This window comes from Pseudorasbora parva, chromosome 21 (assembly GCF_024679245.1).
Source record: "Pseudorasbora parva isolate DD20220531a chromosome 21, ASM2467924v1, whole genome shotgun sequence".
Classification (NCBI taxonomy): Eukaryota; Metazoa; Chordata; class Actinopteri; order Cypriniformes; family Gobionidae; genus Pseudorasbora; species Pseudorasbora parva.
This window is the reverse complement of record NC_090192.1, coordinates 20,706,753-20,726,011: the sequence shown is the minus strand read 5'-3', so window position 1 is coordinate 20,726,011 and position 19,259 is coordinate 20,706,753. Positions and strand designations below refer to the sequence as shown.

The 19,259-nt window shown below is 36.8% G+C and overlaps 2 protein-coding genes across 2 annotated transcripts; one reads left to right on the top strand and one right to left on the bottom strand.

Annotated features, from left to right (window-relative positions):
- Window positions 1–271: 271 nt before the first annotated feature.
- Window positions 272–12,376, bottom strand: aco2 (aconitase 2, mitochondrial). The gene is made up of 17 exons (XM_067429082.1): window positions 12,304–12,376; window positions 11,045–11,187; window positions 10,596–10,854; window positions 8,724–8,816; window positions 8,338–8,496; window positions 8,090–8,240; window positions 7,278–7,382; window positions 7,113–7,204; window positions 6,903–7,008; window positions 6,656–6,813; window positions 6,499–6,572; window positions 4,159–4,270; window positions 3,756–4,034; window positions 3,491–3,682; window positions 3,260–3,392; window positions 3,049–3,170; window positions 272–1,488 (listed from the first exon to the last, which is right to left on the bottom strand). The coding sequence occupies exons 1-17, from the start codon at window positions 12,337–12,339 to the stop codon at window positions 1,357–1,359; spliced, it is 2,346 nt and encodes a 781-aa protein (XP_067285183.1). The 5' UTR covers window positions 12,340–12,376; the 3' UTR covers window positions 272–1,356.
- Window positions 12,377–13,599: 1,223 nt separating this feature from the next.
- Window positions 13,600–18,876, top strand: phf5a (PHD finger protein 5A). The gene is made up of 4 exons (XM_067429474.1): window positions 13,600–13,749; window positions 14,206–14,229; window positions 17,775–17,941; window positions 18,720–18,876. The coding sequence occupies exons 1-4, from the start codon at window positions 13,698–13,700 to the stop codon at window positions 18,807–18,809; spliced, it is 333 nt and encodes a 110-aa protein (XP_067285575.1). The 5' UTR covers window positions 13,600–13,697; the 3' UTR covers window positions 18,810–18,876.
- Window positions 18,877–19,259: the final 383 nt, after the last annotated feature.

The window sequence follows — 19,259 nt, the reverse complement described above, 5'->3', positions numbered from 1 at the left end:
AAAAACATAGCAATTAGACAATATAATACTAGCTTAAATATTTTACAAATAGCATTTTACAAATTTATAATATTTTTCCTCCCAGTATAAATCGAGTCTTTATACATACAAATACAAATATGCAAGTTCCCTCACACAAAGATGATAACATTTGGGGCTCCATAGCATCTAAAATACTGAAACCTATATAGCTATATTATATCAATATTGTGTGTAATATCATGGGGGGAAAAAGCATACATGTCTAATGCATACATTAACAAGGACTGAATTATTTGAAATGACTTTTATTTTATAACCCACTGTGACTGATCAGCATTCATTTCCTCAAGAACAAGAAGAAAAAAAGGAAAATAATGGAGTTATAACCAAGAGGCTGTGTTTGTTACGAGTAGCAGTAAAAGTTCATCTGATGAGCACAAACATGTTGAGTCAGACAAAGCTAGTAATTTACTACTTGGTATCTTAGTAGTTGCTATAGTCTGCTGGTCAGAGTGACTGATGTCACTGCTTTGACATGGGTACATCTCTGTATGAAAGAAAAGAAAAACAACCCTACAAAAAAGGGCACTCAAATATACAGAAAAGGTGCTCAAGAGGTTGGAGATCTGGTTACTGATCCTTTACTCAATAACTGTCATCCAAAACACTTAAGATAAAGCACATCTGAGATTCTTTGCAAATGTTTATAAATAAGCATTATGTTTAAAACATTAATAGATTTGACCTGTTGTGCATTCAGTACAGACATATTAGATAGATTTTGGTGTTGTGTATGACAAGATCTGCCAAGGTTTGAAGAATAGGCATAGACAAGTCACTCTGACTCACAGTAAGAATAGCTACACAAACAATAACTGGTCAAATTTCAAGCTTGCGTGGAGAAGAAAAGGTTGAAAAGCAGTTGTTAGAATCGTGTGAAATAACAGTACGGAAAATTCACAAGCAGCTCTCATTACAGTTCAGTGTAATATTTCAAATAGCAGAAATTAATAATCAACAGTTGCTTGAACACCTGCACAGATATTTGGATGATTTTATGAATTAAACTCTGGCGTCTCCCACTAACACATATGTGCTTAGCATTTTCTTTAGGTTATATTTTATTTTTACTCTCCATTCTGTAATAAACACAAAATCAGCTTTAAAAGTATTACAGTTGCTATCTGCCCTACAATGGATTATATATAACTTTGAGAAGTTGTGTGTTGATACGACTTGTCTATGCAGCACAGTTTTGAAAATGCATTGTATAATTCAGTTCATAATTACATGAGCATTTAAACCTTTCATACACATACCAATCCTCCTATTTGATGCATAACCCCTCCCCCTTCCATATATGTATATTTATAATCACTGCAGCTCTTTCATTCTGTTGAGGGCAGAGCCTGCCTTGAACCATTCAATCTGGGTTTCGTTGAAGGTGTGGTTCAACTCAATAGTTTCCGAGCTTCCATCAATGTGCTTGATGATGGCATTCAGGGGCTATAAGAAACAATAAATGGGAAATATCATAGAATTTGTGAGATGATGAAAAGCCTTGACTTCATGAAATTATACAAGAGTAAAATAAATAAAGACACTTAAAACAAAAAAAGTACATAAGAAATGTGTTTCATATGACCTTTAACCGATAGGGTCTAATGTCCATGAACATGTGAACATGTTTTAAAAATTCTTGAAATATTAACCTAAAGGTCAAAGGGGTTCGGCTGACAAAAAAGCGAATTTACAGAACAGGCTACATCCTGAGAGTAAAGGCACCCAAGATAATCGAGGTGATTTGGGGCCCAGTTCTCCCCTTCTGACAATCCTTGGGAAAGTCTGGATTATCTTGATGGTTCTACAGATCATTTTATCAGATTTTCCTGTGGTGTGATGTGTGTTTAGGATGATTAAATCTGCGCCAGGGCCGCACTGTTCTCAAATCTGAAGTATCCAAAATGTTGATTATTTATGATCAGAAATCCTGTTGTGTGGGGCGAACCCCAAGGACAAACACGAAGTAGATTGCCAAGTGGAACGAAATGATGCCAAATCAGAAAGCTAACAGAAGCATAACATGACTTTATCCAAACCTTTTCCTTTTTTTCCAGGCAAATTTTCTGTAAAAAGCAGTCCAAACATCATTGCAATTTCTTTTTGCTCATCGTCTGCCATGTGTGTTTACATTTGACCACGAGAGATTTTGCAAGATTTCTCGTATTCACAGTTGGGAATCTGGTTGTTTGTGAATGGAATCTGTTAGTGTATGGTGTGCTGTCTTGGTCATATTGCGGCACTTCACACTCTATAGGAACAAAACTGTTAAATCTATAGGCCTGTTTACACCTGGTATAAAGATGCATTTTGGTCAACCGGATTTCAAGTGGACAACACTAACTATTCTTTTGACAACTTTCAGAGGTAGTCAAAAACGCATTTGAACGGATTGCTTTTGTAGCGCAAACACTCATGTGTTCAAACGGGCACAAAAGACCGCACACTCTCCGCCTACTGACCTAATGCGCAAAACATTATGGGACGTGCGCTAGCCAGACGGGATTACACTTTGTCTACTGAAGACCAAAGTTTGGTTTGAAGATGAAAAACGTTCTCTAACCATTCCTGATTTCTAACACGCACTCAAGTGTTCGCTGTGGTCTTTGTACTCTCTGTATTTTTTTCCGTCATCTCTGGGCGCATTCATATGCAAATTATGTACGCTATTTTCTCCATTAGATCTGAAAAAAACACATTCAAATACCCACCCATAGACCCTCCCCCTGAAGAAATCAGGACTGAAGTTGTTGAAAGTTGACAAAAGAGATCAGGTGTAAACGGGAATGTGTCTCCCTCATCTACTTGTGATCTGATCACAAAACACATCTTAATACCCGGTGTAAACAGGGCCTACGTTTTGTTTTTTTTAGCATCATGTTTATGGTCTCTCACATTTTGAAAATCTGATAAGATTTTTAAAAATCTTTTAGTGTGGCCCGGCCTTAATACAAACCAGGAAATATGCAAATAAACTAGATACTGTTAGGATAGAATAGGACTTACCTTTCCAGGGGCAAAGGTCTGAAGCCCTACAATGGAGATTTTATCATCTGGGCGGATTTTGTCATAATCAGCAGGATTGGAGAAGGTGAGAGGCAGCAGGCCCTGTTTCTTCAAGTTCGTTTCTGTTGACAGTCAGGAGATTCATTAAAATCAATTGCGAAATGAAACGCTTGGCTTCAAACAGGGAAAAAAGGTACTTCCATTCACTCACCATGGATTCTAGCAAAGCTTTTCACAATAATGGCCCTCCCTCCTAGATGTCTGGGTTCCAGAGCCGCGTGCTCTCTGCTGGAACCCTCACCGTAGTTCTCATCTCCCACAACTACCCATGAAACATTGTGCTTCTGGGAGTGGGAAATAACAGAACATCCAGAAATCCTTATGAATACAAATGCTTTCAATAGGCAGAAAGCATGAAAGATGAACAAAGAGACGCTCTTACTTTGTAATGGCGGGCAACATCAGGGACGCCACCAAACTCTCCAGTCAGAAGGTTGCGAATTTTATTGATGCCATCGTTCTCAATATTAACAGCACCGATGAGAAGGTTATTGGAAATGTTATCGAGGTGTCCACGGAACTTAAGCCAGGGTCCGGCAGCGCTGATGTGGTCGGTGGTGCACTTTCCTTTCACCTGACAAAAAGAGTTACATAGTTCAGAGTGATTTTGAAATTCAGAACTTCTAACATCCATGACTAAAACTTACCTTGATGAGCACTTGGAGGTCTTCAAGGTCCTTTCCACTCCATTTGTCGAAGGGCTCGAGCAGCTGCAGGCGGTTGCTCTGAGGGTTAACGTCTACCTTCAGACCAGACCCATCAGGTGGTGGGTGCTGGTAGGTGTCCTGACCTGGGTCGAAGTCACGAGCGGGAAGCTCATCTCCTGTGGGCGGCTCCAGTTTAAACTTCTCTCCGTTGGAGGCTGTGAGATAGTCAGTCTCAGGGTTGAACTTCAGTGTGCCTGCAATAGCAAGTGCTGTGACAATCTGCAAGACAAATGAAAAAGTGAAATAATAAATACATTGGCAAAACTGCATACAAATGGCTTTGGGGAGAGAAAAAACATTCAGAGATTGTGGCACATTTGTAAGCAAATTAACTGCAAAATACCTCTGGTGAGGTGACAAAAGCATGGGTGGCGGGGTTAGCATCATTTCTGGCCGTGAAGTTTCTGTTGAATGACGTAACAATGGTGTTCTTTTCTCCCTTCTTAACGTCACGTCTGCAAGAAAGATTTTATGAGTTTATGATGTGGCTTTATTACACAGTTCTTTGAATTACATGATTCTGATTGGTCAATCATTGAATTAAGGTCAGATATTTTTGTATTATGATGCTTAACCATGAACGTTGTCCCAGGCACATGATTTTGCTAGTTTCATATCTCTCATATGACTCAGAGCTCTCTCTTCTCACAACTGAAATCAATTTCATACACAATATTTTAGCAAGTAACCCTGTATTAACTGGAAAAATGTGTAGTCATTGACCATTTTTGCTAAATAGATAAAAGACCCCTATCATGATTTATTTTGTGATGATAATAGCTGGCTGTGACTAATGGTACGTTTCCTTACATATTACTTTGTTAGTCATTTTATATACACAAAAAACCTTTTGGGTCAAACTTTATTACCTAGGTTATTTTTGTTTTTATTCAGCAAGGATCCTTTACGTTGATCAAAAGTTACAGTAAAATAATTATAATGTTAAAAAATGTTTCAAAAGAGTATTTTAAATAAATGTGGTTCTTTTGAATTTTCTATTCAAAGCAACTGGGAAAGTATCATGATTTCCAAGAAAATATTAATATAAGTATTAATATCTTAAAATAAAAAATATTAACAGTGCCACAACTGTTTTTTAACATTACTTATAAGAAATGTTAGCCTAGAAATCTAGACGCACCCTAGAGGCAGCAAATGTAATTTGTAGTCAGGGTGGTCTAGCAACTCTCCACGAGCATGAAAAACCAAACTCTAGTCAGGCCAATCAGATCGTGTATAGAGTCGGTGGGCGGGCTTAAAGGCAGGGTAGGTAAGAATGATCTAAAATATAAAAATATATATAAATAAAAAAATATCTATATATATATAAAAAAAGTGTATATATTGCAAAAATCAATTGACTCTAGACTTTTTAATCTACAATAAACACTGCTCCTTATTTTCATCCGGGATGAAACAAGTGATTGGCTTGGGCGACTGTCACTCTCTCTCGCTACCATGGCGACCACCGCTTTTGCTACAGGATCTGCCCACATGCACACAGAGTAAAATATTGGCAGAGAAAGAGCATTCAAAATTCACAGTGCCGGGTTTTGCAGTCAGCGAAGGCAAACAATGCAAAAAAAGGAAGACAGTACAAGAAAAGGCAATGCACAAAAAGTCTTTGGATAAACAAAGAAATCAAATGTGAGTAAATATCGGTGTGGCTTTCCAATGCTTCCAATGCTGCCTAATATAGCTAACATAACATTACTTGGCATAAAGTTACAATGGTATACACTTAGAGCCATTAGTAGAGATGATAAATACTCAATTTGCTTAGCTCAAGTTGATCGCTGTCATGCTGAATCTGGCAAAATTTTACTTTAGATAACAAAATGCATGTGTAAAAGCTAGTACACCGCATCCAGGAACTTTTTTTAGAACTAAGTTAGCTTTAGCTACTACCCTCTGTCTGAACTCTTGCACCATGTTCACCGGGAACTTTACCTGCTTGTTTATTTCTGCCTTTGGTTTGTTTTTATATTCTCTACCTATGTTTACTGATGTTTTTATCAATGCTACCGGTTTTTAGCTTTGCCTTATGAATATAACTAGCTCGTTACCGACTCAAACTAAAATATATTTTAAACTTGACCAGTATCGGTATTCTAGCTTGATAGTGAGTACTAAAGACATCTTATTTGTTTATATTCATACTAATAAAGTTAGATTTTTTACTACATGTGATTCTGACATGATGTCACTACATGCACTCCGCTCCTCCATCTCTGCTCGTCTCAGGTAAATAATGTGGAAACCTCAAATAAAGATTCAAACGATCATGAATCAATTCACTGATTCATGACCGTTTTAATCTTTATTTGAGGTTTGAAAACAAACGCGGAAAAGAAGATAATGCTGAATGAAGTCGTAGTTTTTGCTATTTTTGGACCAAAATGTATTTTCGATGCTTCAAGTGATTCTAATTAACCAACTGATGTCACAGATGGACTACTTTGATGATGTTTTTATTCCCTTCCCTGGACATGGAAGGTATAGTGTGCATATACTTAGATACGCTGTCAGACTAAATATAAAATATCGTAAACTGTGTTCCGAAGATGAACGGAGGTCTTACGGGTGTGGAACGACATTAGGGTGAGTCATTATGACATAAATTTCATTTTTGGGTGAACTAACCCTTTAAAATAAACTCCCATGTTGAAGACAAAAACTTTACCTGTCCCACTGGCCAATGCAGGGTCCACAGGCATTAGCTAGGACAACTCCACCAACATCCCTCAACACTTTGGCCTGCAGGCAAAGAAACACATTCTATTGTTAGACTAAATGCAGAACAATCAAGTCATTTGAATTTGAATTTGACTCAGACTTACATAGCCATCTCTCTCAATCGTGGCACGAATCTGCTCGGACCCAGGGGTGACCGTGAACTGGGCTTTACATTTGAGTCCTTTGTCGAGTGCTTGTTTGGCCAAGGAGGCAGCTCTGCCCATGTCCTCATAACTGGAGTTGGTGCAGCTTCCAATCAGACCTATATAAGTTCATAACAGGGAGCCATTTTAGTGCATAATTAAAGTCTATTAATGACCATTAAAATGGGGTGGTCTCTAAATCACTGACCAACTTTAACATCCAGGGGCCAGCCATTCTTCTCAGCAACAGACCCGATTTCTGAAACAGGATGGGCCAGGTCAGGAGTAAATGGGCCATTGATGTGAGGCTTCAGCTGTAAAGGAGTTATATTAAAACATGGAGTGCATTAATTATTAACACTTTACTACAGCTCTAAGATACATTTAACTTATTTACCTTAACTGACCTTGCTCTTACCTCACTTAGATTAATCTCGACCACCTGGTCGTAATGGCAACCTGAGTCAGGTACCAGCAGATCTTGATTCTCATTTGCTAGAGCAGCGATTTCTGAGAGGAAAAAAAGTGGAATGAGAGGCCAAGCAGTTGAATTATCCATTAAAGAGAGACTACGGCTGCTTACCTTCACGACCAGTCTTCTCCAAATATGTCCTCATACGGTGGTTGTAAGGGAACACAGATGTGGTGGCTCCAATTTCAGCACCCATATTACAGATGGTGGCCATTCCTGATTAGAAAACCCCAAAGCATATTCAGTTTCTACAATGACTGATATAACACAGCCATGTTACGACTGCACAAAAAGTGCCACCTACGCCACAGTACACAAAGTTAGGCCGGATTTTGAGCTCGCTGGCAGTTCATAAAGAGATCTGCGACAAAAATATTGCACTCACAACAATTTTTGCATTCCCCTGAAAAAAAATGTTTTGTGATCGCCTGAGAAATATTGTGTTTTCTCCTAAAATGTTTTGCAATTTAGCACAAATTCTCTCCGGAGGACACACAACTTTTGTGATCGAATGCAAAAGCATTGAAATCCTCCCCAAGTACCTTTAGGGGCTTTGTAGTATTCAAAATGCCTATTTTTCCTTCACTCAAACTATAAAAATGAACAAAGCAAATGACATACTGCTTTGACAGCTAATTGCCATGCTCTGAGAAATCTAATTCCATCTGGACAATAATGTCTTAAGGCGTCTCATTCATTATGACCTCCGTTGATGCTAAATTTATCACTGCAAACTCTGGTGCACTATAATTATGTATTTAGACCTTCCATTACGGATCCAGACTTTCAGCTCAAAGTAACAGTTGACCAAATTAAGAAAGGGAAGTTAAATCCACAAATTGCTTAGAATGGTCATTCATCACTAATCTCAAACATTTTTTTAAACTGAATCCAGTCCAAATATTGCTCAAGCAAGTTTTCACCTGTGCAGGAGATAGAGTCCACACCAGGGCCATGGTACTCCACAATGGCACCAGTGCCACCCTTCACAGTCAAAATACCAGCAACTTTAAGGATGACATCTTTTGGTGAGGTCCAGCCAGATAATGAGCCTGTTAGTTTCACACCAATGACCTGAAAAAGCAGATACACTCTGTAAATAAACACTAACAATTGCCCAATTTTAGATAGCAATTGTTAAGTTAGATGGAAATAGGCAATAGTAGCTTACGTTTGGGCACTTTAGCTCCCAGGGGATGCCTGCCATCACATCAACAGCATCAGCTCCACCAACTCCAATGCAGATGCAGCCCAGACCGCCACCATTAGGGGTGTGAGAGTCTGTACCAATCAACATGACTCCAGGGTATGCATAGTTCTCCAAGATAATCTTTAAAAAGAAAAAAATATATAAATAAAGATTAACAAAACTAAGCTAAACTCATCTAAGTTGCTTTATAAGGACACCGTTCAAACTATATAAAGGTATTATTGGCCGATAACAATCAGCGCCTGATCAATCGGAGCACCCTTAAAGCAATTATGTGTACATCTTATGTAGTTTATTAGAATACATACTGGCTAACAACTAGTCAGAAGTTGGTTTTTTTCCAGTACCTGATGGATGATCCCAGAGCCAGGTTTCCAAAAGCCAACACCATATTTAGCCCCAGCACTAGCGAGGAAATTGTAAACCTCTTGATTCATTTCCTGGTTTACAGCAGGGAAAAGGAATGAAATAATGCAATAATAAAATAAAGGAATAAAATCAGTGAAGAATAAAAGGGAATGTGGGTTCATACAGTACAAGCAACATCTTTAAGCTAACGATCTTTACTGACCCTCAAGTTGTTTCAAGCCTGTATGAATTTCTTTCTTCTGCTGGGCTCAAAAGAAGACTGATGGACCCCATTGACTTCCATAGTCAATGGGTTCCATTAAAGGGTTAGTTCAAACAAAAATTAAAATTGTCATTAATTACTTACCCTCATGATGTTTTGTAGTTTTTGTGCGGAAAAAAACAACAACTAAATAATGACATATAGGGATGGCCGATTTCAAAACACTGCTTCGTAAAGCTTCGGAGTGCTATGAATCAGTGTATCGAATCACCAAAGTCACAGGATTTCAGCAGTTTGCCAGTTTGAGACGCAATCCGAATCTTGCGTCGATGCGCTGATTCATAATACTCCGAAGCTACACGAAGCAGTATTTTGAAATCGGCCATCACAAAGTTATTATTTAGTTGTTGTTTTTTATGCACAAAAACTATTCTAGTCGCTTCATAAAATTATTGTAGACCCACTGTAGTGAGATTGGCTTTATAACAACACCTTTAGTACCTTTTTATGGGTCTTGAGAGAGGAAATGTCATTGTGGCCAATGGAGGTCTTTCTGAGCCAACGGATTTCAACAAAAAATACCTTAATTTGTGTTCCGAAGATGAACGGAGGTCTTACGGGTCTGGAACGGCATGAGGGTGAATAATTAAAGAGGTACTTCAGAGCTGGGAAGATGAATCTGTATATAAACTGGGTCATCAATGCAGTAGAAATGTGAAATTATTTTTGAATTTGGTGTCTTCTAGACTGAGAAAAGACAGAAAATGTATTTTTGTCCCATGGGGATGAAAGACTACAATTCCCAGAATGCTTCGCTGCCCTGTGAGGCCATTCCCAACACCACCAACTTCATTACTGTGACTGAGTTAGAGAAGACACTACAATTAAAAACTGAACGTGTCTGTTCAATATAATGAGTGAGTCACCGCGCGAGTGTCACAGCCCTGAGCACTAACTGCACGAGTGATGAGAGCTGAGGTAATCGCGACTCGCGGCATACATTCACAACGCGAGTTCAGTCTGGCACGCGTTTCAGTTCATGCATTTGCAAGCTTAACTTTCATAGAAATGAATTTGAGAAGTTAAAAGACTTACATTGCTCACCATAGCTCCGTTTAAATGATCCTGTCTGCAAGCTGAGCTCTCCCTGCCAGCTGAGTGTAATCGCCCATCCCCCATGCGCAGATTCAAAACATGCGGAAATGGCTCCCTCTGCTGGCTGTAGTCTTTAGCCTCTGGGCAAACATTCCTCCTATGATGCAAAAATCGTCATTTTGCATCATAGGAGGAATTTTTCCAGAAATAAAATGCATAAATCTCTTGTCTCAGGGAGATATGAGGGGGGAAAGCACAATAATTTGAATATTCTCGAGGGTTTCTACTGATACAAAGCCATATGCTAATCGCTGAAGTAACCCTTTAATGACAGAATTTTCATTTTTGGGTGAACTAACCCTTTAACTGTTTGGTTACCCATATTCTTCAAAATATCTTCTTTTGTGTTCAGCAGAAGAAAGAAACTTTCTTCGGTGAGAAAATGATGACAGAATTTTAATTTCTGGGTGAACTCTCTCTTTAACCAGGCATATCCAGAACAATAATATGTATGGTACTCTTTCAAACAGCATCCCTATCCGGCATCGTTTACCTTTGCCCTCTGTAGATCTTGGACTCCTCCGGTCTGGGCCTCGATGAGATGGTCACAATGGATGGTGGATGGCACTGCCACTCTTGGGAGCCCACTGCTGATAAACTGCAGCATGGCCATCTGCGCTGTTGCATCTTGCATAGCAACTCGATCCGGCCGCAGACGCAAGTATGTGCGTCCTCGAGCAATTTCCTGTCCAGCCGGGTCATCCAAATGGCCATAGACAATCTTCTCTGACAGGGTGAGTGGCCGATTGAGTCTGAAAATGTGATTTCGCATGTAAAACTTTTTTTAAACTTAAGACAACAGTTTTGTTTTTTTAATAACCACGTGTCGGAAAAAAATTATATTTATTCTGTAAAAGTAAGAAATAGCCACGAGTCACCCTATTAAAGATAAGATGGGCAGAAGCAAATAGAATTGTGTAAAACACTGTGATGCTTTCTGACCTTTTGCGCACAATGTCAATATTTGATCGAAGCTGGTCATAGTTGACGCAAGAACCTGGCTCAAAGCGGCTCATGGCCACTTTGGCCTTTGCGTTGAGGGCTGCCGCCACATGAAAGCGCCGGGCACCCTGTCCCAGAACAAGCTAAAATAAACAAACAGGGAATCATTCAGTACACAAAGAGCTTGAACACAAACTCAGAAATCACATAATAAACTATATTATAAACATCTTTCCAACATTTTTGACCAATGAATTGCAGATATAGAGGCATTTTTTTAAGTATTTAAGAAGATCATAAATAATAATAATCTATATTTTACAGAGAAAAGTCTATAACTTTTTGATATTTTGTGAACTTCCATGGCTTCTTTAGGCCTTGAAATAAGTTCAAATTCATTAATATTGTAATGACAGTGTATGAAAAGTATTCTTTTTAAAAAAATACATTTAAGTTGACATACGCAACAAATACATTTGTCGTATATCTAGTAGTTAATATATGCACTCAATCTTGACAACAACATTGCCATATGATGCCTATGATAAAACCATGACACCATCAAGGTTATCTGGGGATTTTTTTATTTATTTTTTATGTGGACATTAACATTTACTAGATTGTTCAGACTGCCCACATATATGTTTTAGGCTCGTATTATAAATTATAACATCAGTATTAGTATTTTTTTAAATCACAGCTGCTCACTTCACTCAATGTGTTCAAACCTCAGGTCGAAGCTATGTCAGTTTAAAAATAAATATAATAATGCTAGATAGATCAAATGCAATCATTTGGTTTCGAGGGTTGTATCGCGTTAAGGTTATGTAAGTAACGGTGTTACTAACGTTAGTTAATCTACATCGACAGCGCCGTTATTCTTACTGCGCTGTTTTAACCTTGTGTTCACCTTGCGATTAAAACCAAACAGTCGGACGTGAAAAATACACAGTGTGCAAATCAATAAAACAACTGTGAGCATTTCTGTTTTTTTGCTTTGGCTGTCTTGTATCAAAAAGCTGGAAATCACGATTATACGCCATCAGCGAGCCGCAGCAGCAGCGCAAACGCGTCTGCTATGACATCCTTGGCCACAATGACCTGTGAGCACTTCATGAGCAGATTTCAGAACGAAAACAATCAGATCACACATTGGGAGCACCTCAAAAAATCAAGCACATATCTGGATGGCATTAATAAACGATTTAACAAAATCAAACCATGCGTGTTGACAATATAAAATATAGATTTCAATGTACCTGGAGCCGGGCGACGGTTAAGCAGTAGGTTGCCATTTTGTTCACTGACAAAGATGTGACGCTAGAATATGACGTGCGGGGGTTTAAGAACTTATTGTCTTGGAAGGATGTTGAAATGTTTAGATTAAATTGTGTCTTGTTTAAAAATACCGTAACTTAGGATACTCATTTTTTTTCCCTCATTAATTTTTAACTAAAAAAAATATGCCAACAAACAGGGAGAATGGAAATAATGTTAATTCTAGTAATGTTTTGTCCAGGTGTTCATCTTTTGCTTTTAGGACCTTGTCTACAATGACACAAACATTTGTAACATATTTCCTAAACTTGTGATCTATCTACAAACATTAATATAACACACATTTATTTAAAAAGATTAAAATATATAAAGCCAAACTATAAAAATTATTATTATTACTATTATTATTATTATTATTTTATTTTATTTTTTTGTAACACTTTACAGTAAGATTTAACTTGTTAAAATGATAAACTAACAGTGAAAATAGTTATAAACATTTATTAGAAGTATTAACTATTCATTTCAATATTAAAAAAATATTTTTTTCCAAATAAATACTTGTAGGCCTATCTGTTATATTATTTAATGGACCATGAACTAACAACGAACAGTTGTATTTTTATTAACTAATTTAACAAAGATTAATAATAAATAAGGTAAGTTTGTGACAATAATGTTGTTGTTATTTAATGTTGTAACTAATGGGACCTTATTGTAACAATAGAATTAGGCATATTTTTCCCATTCTTTACTAATTTAAGAGATTTAAAAATACAAGTTTGTTAATTGAAAAATACCGTACACATGTTAACTTTTAATTTACAAAATTAACATTACACTTATTTTTCACAGACAAAAATGTGCACTCTGTCCAGAGATTTTATAGCTACCATTTGATAATCATAGAACAAATGCCACTTATAATTTTACAAAAAGAACATTATTTTTCAGCATCTGAAAACATAGAAATAGAAAAGACACAAAACCTGTGTTGGCTAGGTTTTGTAAAATCTTTGAAACACATAATTCATGTTTTTCCAGACCTTTTTTCAGATTGATTGAGAATGGAATTTCAACAAAAATGTCCCCTTGTTGTGATGTTTATTTTTACTATGAAGCAGGTGTCTAATATATTTATTGTTTAGTAAACATGTCGTCTAAAATGTGCTTGATTTGATGTTTTTTTCTTTCTTTTTTCATCTCTACACCATTACATGGCATATTGTCAACTATATATTCATGTTGTATTGTGTCCAGAAGGTGGCAGTAAGTTGCCTAGCCTTCAGTCCGAGAAATCAGAAGAAGAAAGTTCGGAGGTCATCGTTGCATTGCTGCAAGTATCTCGCTAGCTGGTTGCGTTCGGTGTTTTATAATGGCAAAACATCACCCAGATTTGATTTTTTGCAGGAAACAGGCTGGTGTTGGTAAGGCTGTATAATTTTTATATTTAGATTTTACTAAACGCGTTTAATTGAATCGTTAATGTATTTTTTTAACGAACAAATGTTTAGCTAACAAGGCAGTGGATGTTCGCATGCGCTAAAGTCAAATGAATGAATAGTGTAATTAAAGTGGAAGGTGATTAAATTATTTATGTGTAGACTACAGTTAATATATCTGCATAACCAAGTTATTTTATCAATAACCAGGTAATGAATTAACCAGATATAATAATTCTGATAAAAATCCGTTTAAGTATTGTAGCAACAAATGCGAAGGCAACGTTACGTTACTTGGTCGTTTGTTTAGTAGTCCGAGGGCAGTATTGTCTTTAAATCTTCTTCTTTTTTCACCTTCTGCTGTTTTGTTCATTTGAATGGTTTCAATTTGATCAAGTATAAAGTGCGTTGCATCTAATTTTATCTTTCCTTTCTTTGCAGCCATTGGAAGACTGTGTGAAAAATGTAAGTTTTGGACTTTATCGTATTAAGTTCGGTTGCTTACCAGTGTTACATTTTAAACCATATTTTCAAATAGTTCCTTCTCATTTAATATTTTTAATATTTAGTAACATGTTCACATTGGTTCGTTTTACATGTTTAGTTTATGGAAAAATAATTTTACTCTTTTATCTGAATATTAAATAAATACTATCCAGTAAATAATCCCGTAGAGAGATTGATCGATAATAACACAAACATTTCAAGACAGAGGTACCATGAGCTCCATGTGATGGATATACGCCACAATTGTAGGAGTAGGGCTGCTCAATTATGACAAATCATCAAAATCACACTTATGACTGGGCAGTGTGTCAAAAACCATATATATAATTCATAATTTTATTGCAATATCTAATCAAGTATTTTTTGCTGGAAATAATGTTACTATTGTATACAATTTTTAGATGCCTGCAAAAATTCACAATTCTTGATACCAGATGGGTAGATTACTAACAAATTGTAGTCTGTTACTGATTCAAATCGCATGTCAAAAATTGTAGTAACATAATGTTGTAATGTAAAATAATCGAGTACAGTGCACATTTAAAGTAATGTAATCTGTCTTTTTGAATTACTTTTGACCTAACTTGTTTATCAAATTTGAATAGGACATTTGTGTAATCTCAGAGAGTTAAAAAAAAAAATCCATTCTTTATCAACAACAAGAAATGCGTTAAATATTATTTAATGAACTCCAGGGGTTTTATGAAAAGCTATTAATTAAATAATAATTTAAAGTTAAAATAAATAATCAATAAATAACAAAATAAAACACTAACTAAAGATTTATAACAAATTATTTTTTTTACCTGCATGTAATGTAACATATTATTAATTAACTAATATCATTGTTGTTATTAATATTAGTAGTATTATTATTTACTTCATTTTATTATTGACTTAACTTATATATATATATATATATATATATATATATATATATATATATATATATATATATATATATATATATATATATATATATATATATATAAAATCTCAAAATCAAATATTAAGAGTACTTCAAGTTAAATTAAGTCAATGAGGTTCAGCTGTCCAAGTTGGGGAATCCCTGCATTGCATGTTAATATGAAATGATGTTGTACATTCCAATGTTTTTGAAAGCCCCATTTTTCTCATGACTTGTGGGTGATGTGTGAAGTTTCACTTTATCAACATATAAGCAGTACGCTTTTTTAAAAAGATGCAAAGTAGTAGGGAGAATCTATGAATAATATACTGCCAATAGTCCAAATAACTTGTAGCTAGTATTTTAAAACATTTCACAATTACAAGTACTTATTTTTGGAATCTGATTACGTAATTCAGATGACATGTAACCAGTTACTTCTCAACTCTGACAATCAGTAATACAGTAAAAACAAAGAAAATAACATTCAATAGAAATACGTTTTCTGTATGAATTAAACTTGTTTTGATTCTTATTAAAGCTATAAAAGCAGCAGGTATATTAAGCAGCTGTCACTTTAAGGTCTAATAGCTACGCATTCCTGTTTTCTCCCAACTATCTACATTCTCTTAAAGGTGCCCTAAAATGATTTAAAACAATATGTTAAATTGTTCTCTTATATCTACATAGAGGGTTTGTGGCTTACTTAAGGTCAAAATTTGTCCAGATACAGTTTTACAGGTCCATTTGCAACCCTTGTCTCTAGGATGTAATGCTCTGTTTTTGCCTTATTTGGAAGGGTCATGAATATTAATGCAGAGTTCTGCTCTGATTGGCTGTTTCACTGCACTGCTGCTCAATGACAGCTAACACATCTACCATCCGTCATGGCAATGATTTTCAATGATAGCTTCTGAAGGAGAAGGTGACGTTAGCTACAGGGATCGACTGAGCGATCTGTAAGCAACTAAACCGTAGTAGTAAACGTAGTTAGCTTCTGAGTTATGTGTTAATGATGAAATATAGGCTAATTTAGATTTCAATCCATCAAAAGGGATCGACATGCGTATCTACTGTTGTATTTTTTGACAACACTGGCAGGAAATAATATTAACCTTTGTCATTTGACAAACTGTTGTGTGTGCTACTTAGAGTTTCCAATACTACGCATATTTCGTTTAATCTAGACAACACGGGATATTATTGTAATGATGTCTTACTAAGAAAGTTTCAATTTAATCAGAAATGGGTTCGACAGTCAAGAAGTGGATAAAATTACTACTTACTGCTTGCAGGAATACTGTTGAAATCGGCCTTTTCTTCAGTATCAGATGCTGAGTGAATCCTGCTATATTGCCCCAGGTTAGAAAAACTCTCCGTGGTGAAATGGGCCGAGCAAACAAACAACTTAGAATTACTTAGTTGCGGTATCCGATTAAACATCAACCATGACTGTTGACGTTTTTTATGTGTGGGAAGGTACGAAAAGTCCTCTCGTCCCCTGCACAGTCTGAAACATGACATTTGTGTCCATAAGAGCTGCCATTTTCGCTATCCTCGCGTGACGCTTGTTTATGCGCTGAACTCCTGACGGCTGCGCACTGGCTGACAATAAACATTGGCTGACATGCAAATGTTAAGGGACGGTCATATTATGTTGAAAATAGCCTGTTTTTCTGTGGTGTTTTTCACAAACAAGATTAAGGCAATGGATTAATCAATGCATGTGATGTCCATGTATTGAACTCTGTTTATATAACTATGGCAAGGTTAATTATATTTTTCATTTTCACCTTTAAAGGTCCCATTCTTCGCGTGTTTTCGAAGCTTTGATTATGTTTACAGTGTGCGATATAACATGAGTTCATGTTTCGCGTGTAAAAAAAACAGTATTTTTCACACAATTGACATCTGTACAGCGGTTTCCTCTGTCCTAAAAACGGCCTGATGATTTCCTTGTTCTATGAAGTCCCTTTTTTTAGAAACACATAACGAGTTCTGATTGGGCCAGCGCTTCCCTTGTGATTGGACAGCAGCTTAGCGCACTTTGCCCGGTAAGGTCCCGCCTCTTACCATAACGGGGAGATGCAAGCGCTGAATGCGCGCTCTTCTCCACGCGGGAGAGCAACAAGACCACGCCCCCTATTTTGCGTGTTCTTGTGGGCGGAGGGTTAGTCAACAAACGGTTCTAGTGACGTCATTACATCCCTGCACTTCCTGCTGTACTCCAAACCGGCCGTTCGCTGTAGGCTTTGAAAGGGAACTTCTGTTAAATAAAATATCTCTCTTGGCATTGAACTTCGAGCTTTATAATTTTACAGGTATTATTTATGCTCTAACAGCAACATTTCACACTAACTAAAGTTTGAAAGATGGAATCGCGAAGAACGGGACCTTTAAGACATAACCTACTGTGTTTACGTGGATACTCGCTGTAGTTATTTAGTTTGTGCAGTTCAAAGTATATTTTACTTTTCTTGTCTGTTCTGCTTCATCTTGGGGTGCATGCACAGAAAACCAGTTCTATGTGATCGGCATGCTACTGCTACAATGTTATGCTCTTTAACTCAAATGTCTGTTTTTTTCTCTTCTTAAGGTGATGGCAAATGCGTTATCTGTGACTCTTATGTCAGGCCTTGCACACTAGTTCGTATTTGTGATGAATGCAACTATGGGTCTTATCAAGGGCGCTGTGTCATCTGTGGAGGTCCTGGAGTTTCTGATGCTTACTACTGCAAAGAGTGCACCATCCAGGAGAAAGATGTGAGTAAATCTGCTCTTCATTTGGAACTGTGTAAAGGGTACATAACACAGTTTTTGCCAATCTCATGTTAATCTTGAGTACCTATTGAGTAGTATTGCTTCATTCATATCTCCGAAGACTCTTTAGTTTGATCAAATTTATAAAAGACAGATTCTTTCTAAAAACAGCCAAACTTGTGCAGTGGGCGGAGATATGTGTGTCTGTGATAGTCACAGACACACACACACACTTATGACACACAGAAAATACATCATGCCATTATCCCTGGATAACTTTCAATTCAATATGCGTTTGTGTTTTTTACATTATGTGCACTTATGCGCTGGTTGCCAACAAAACAGAGAATCAAAACCGGGAATCAAATGAACACACTTGCAGAATTTGCATTGTTGCTTCAGAAAAACAAACTGCATTCATGATTTCCTTAAAGCTAGGTTATTTGGGAAGCTGAACAAGGTTATATTTCCCTCACAACCAAAAACACACTTCTTGAGTGGCATTGTTGATTTGAATTTGAAGAATTTGAATTTGATTTTGAGGTATGAATCTGGTCTAAAAACAAAATGACCGCGCTGCCGACGGCTCCCGTAACCCGAACAAAGCTCCTTGATGGGCATGCCCTGGTGTGTGTGTGTGTGTGTGTGTACACGCACTCATTTCCGCCCTTTATGATGTCATACTAGGCCATACTCTATAAAAAATTCTTAGAAAATTGTTTGAATCCTGAAGGAGTGTATACTGTCATACATCCAACTCTTGTGTTTCATTGTTTCTCAGAGGGATGGCTGCCCCAAAATTGTGAACCTCGGCAGTTCGAAGACTGACCTTTTTTATGAAAGGAAAAAATATGGTTTCAAGAAGAGGTGAAGAAATGGGTGGTTTTCCTGTGCAAGAGTTTTCCATTTTGTTGATACAATAAAAAGATCTTTTTTAACGCTGTGGTGTTGATTATTCTGTTCCTTTTGATTTGATGCCTAAAATACATATACACTCTTCTAATATTTTCCTAGCTATTAACACTTCACTTATTGATTAAATAAATAGAAAGTGACAAGTATTTTAGCTCCCTCATCTTGGAAGTAGTAAAGACATAGGGTGCTTCCCAATTCTTATTTGTGCATCCTCGTTTCCTTTCCTAGCTTCCTTTCCTCGCTCCTTAGCCCCGCCCCTTCAGGATGCGAGGAAAAGACAGAGGAATTGAATCAAGTGAAATTATATATCTTCGCTCTCTTTAACGTCACTTTAAAGCGGCATCAGTTAATGATGACTGCGCTGGATTTAGTCAGGATTCTTGAACATTAGAGATACCACATTTGT

Excerpts from the sequence above, each read along its gene's own strand:
- aco2 (XM_067429082.1), bottom strand. The coding sequence starts at position 12,339 with ATGGCAACCTACTGCTTAACCGTCGCCCGGCTCCAG. Across the intron at positions 8,817-10,595 it reads AAGATCTACAGAGGGCAAAG|GAAATGAATCAAGAGGTTTA; the intron begins GTAAACGATGCC and ends GCTGTAAACCAG. Across the intron at positions 3,171-3,259 it reads AAGCTTTGCTAGAATCCATG|AAACGAACTTGAAGAAACAG; the intron begins GTGAGTGAATGG and ends GACTGTCAACAG.
- phf5a (XM_067429474.1), top strand. The coding sequence starts at position 13,698 with ATGGCAAAACATCACCCAGATTTGATTTTTTGCAGGAAACAGGCTGGT. Across the intron at positions 13,750-14,205 it reads CAGGAAACAGGCTGGTGTTG|CCATTGGAAGACTGTGTGAA; the intron begins GTAAGGCTGTAT and ends CTTTCTTTGCAG. Across the intron at positions 17,942-18,719 it reads GCACCATCCAGGAGAAAGAT|AGGGATGGCTGCCCCAAAAT; the intron begins GTGAGTAAATCT and ends ATTGTTTCTCAG.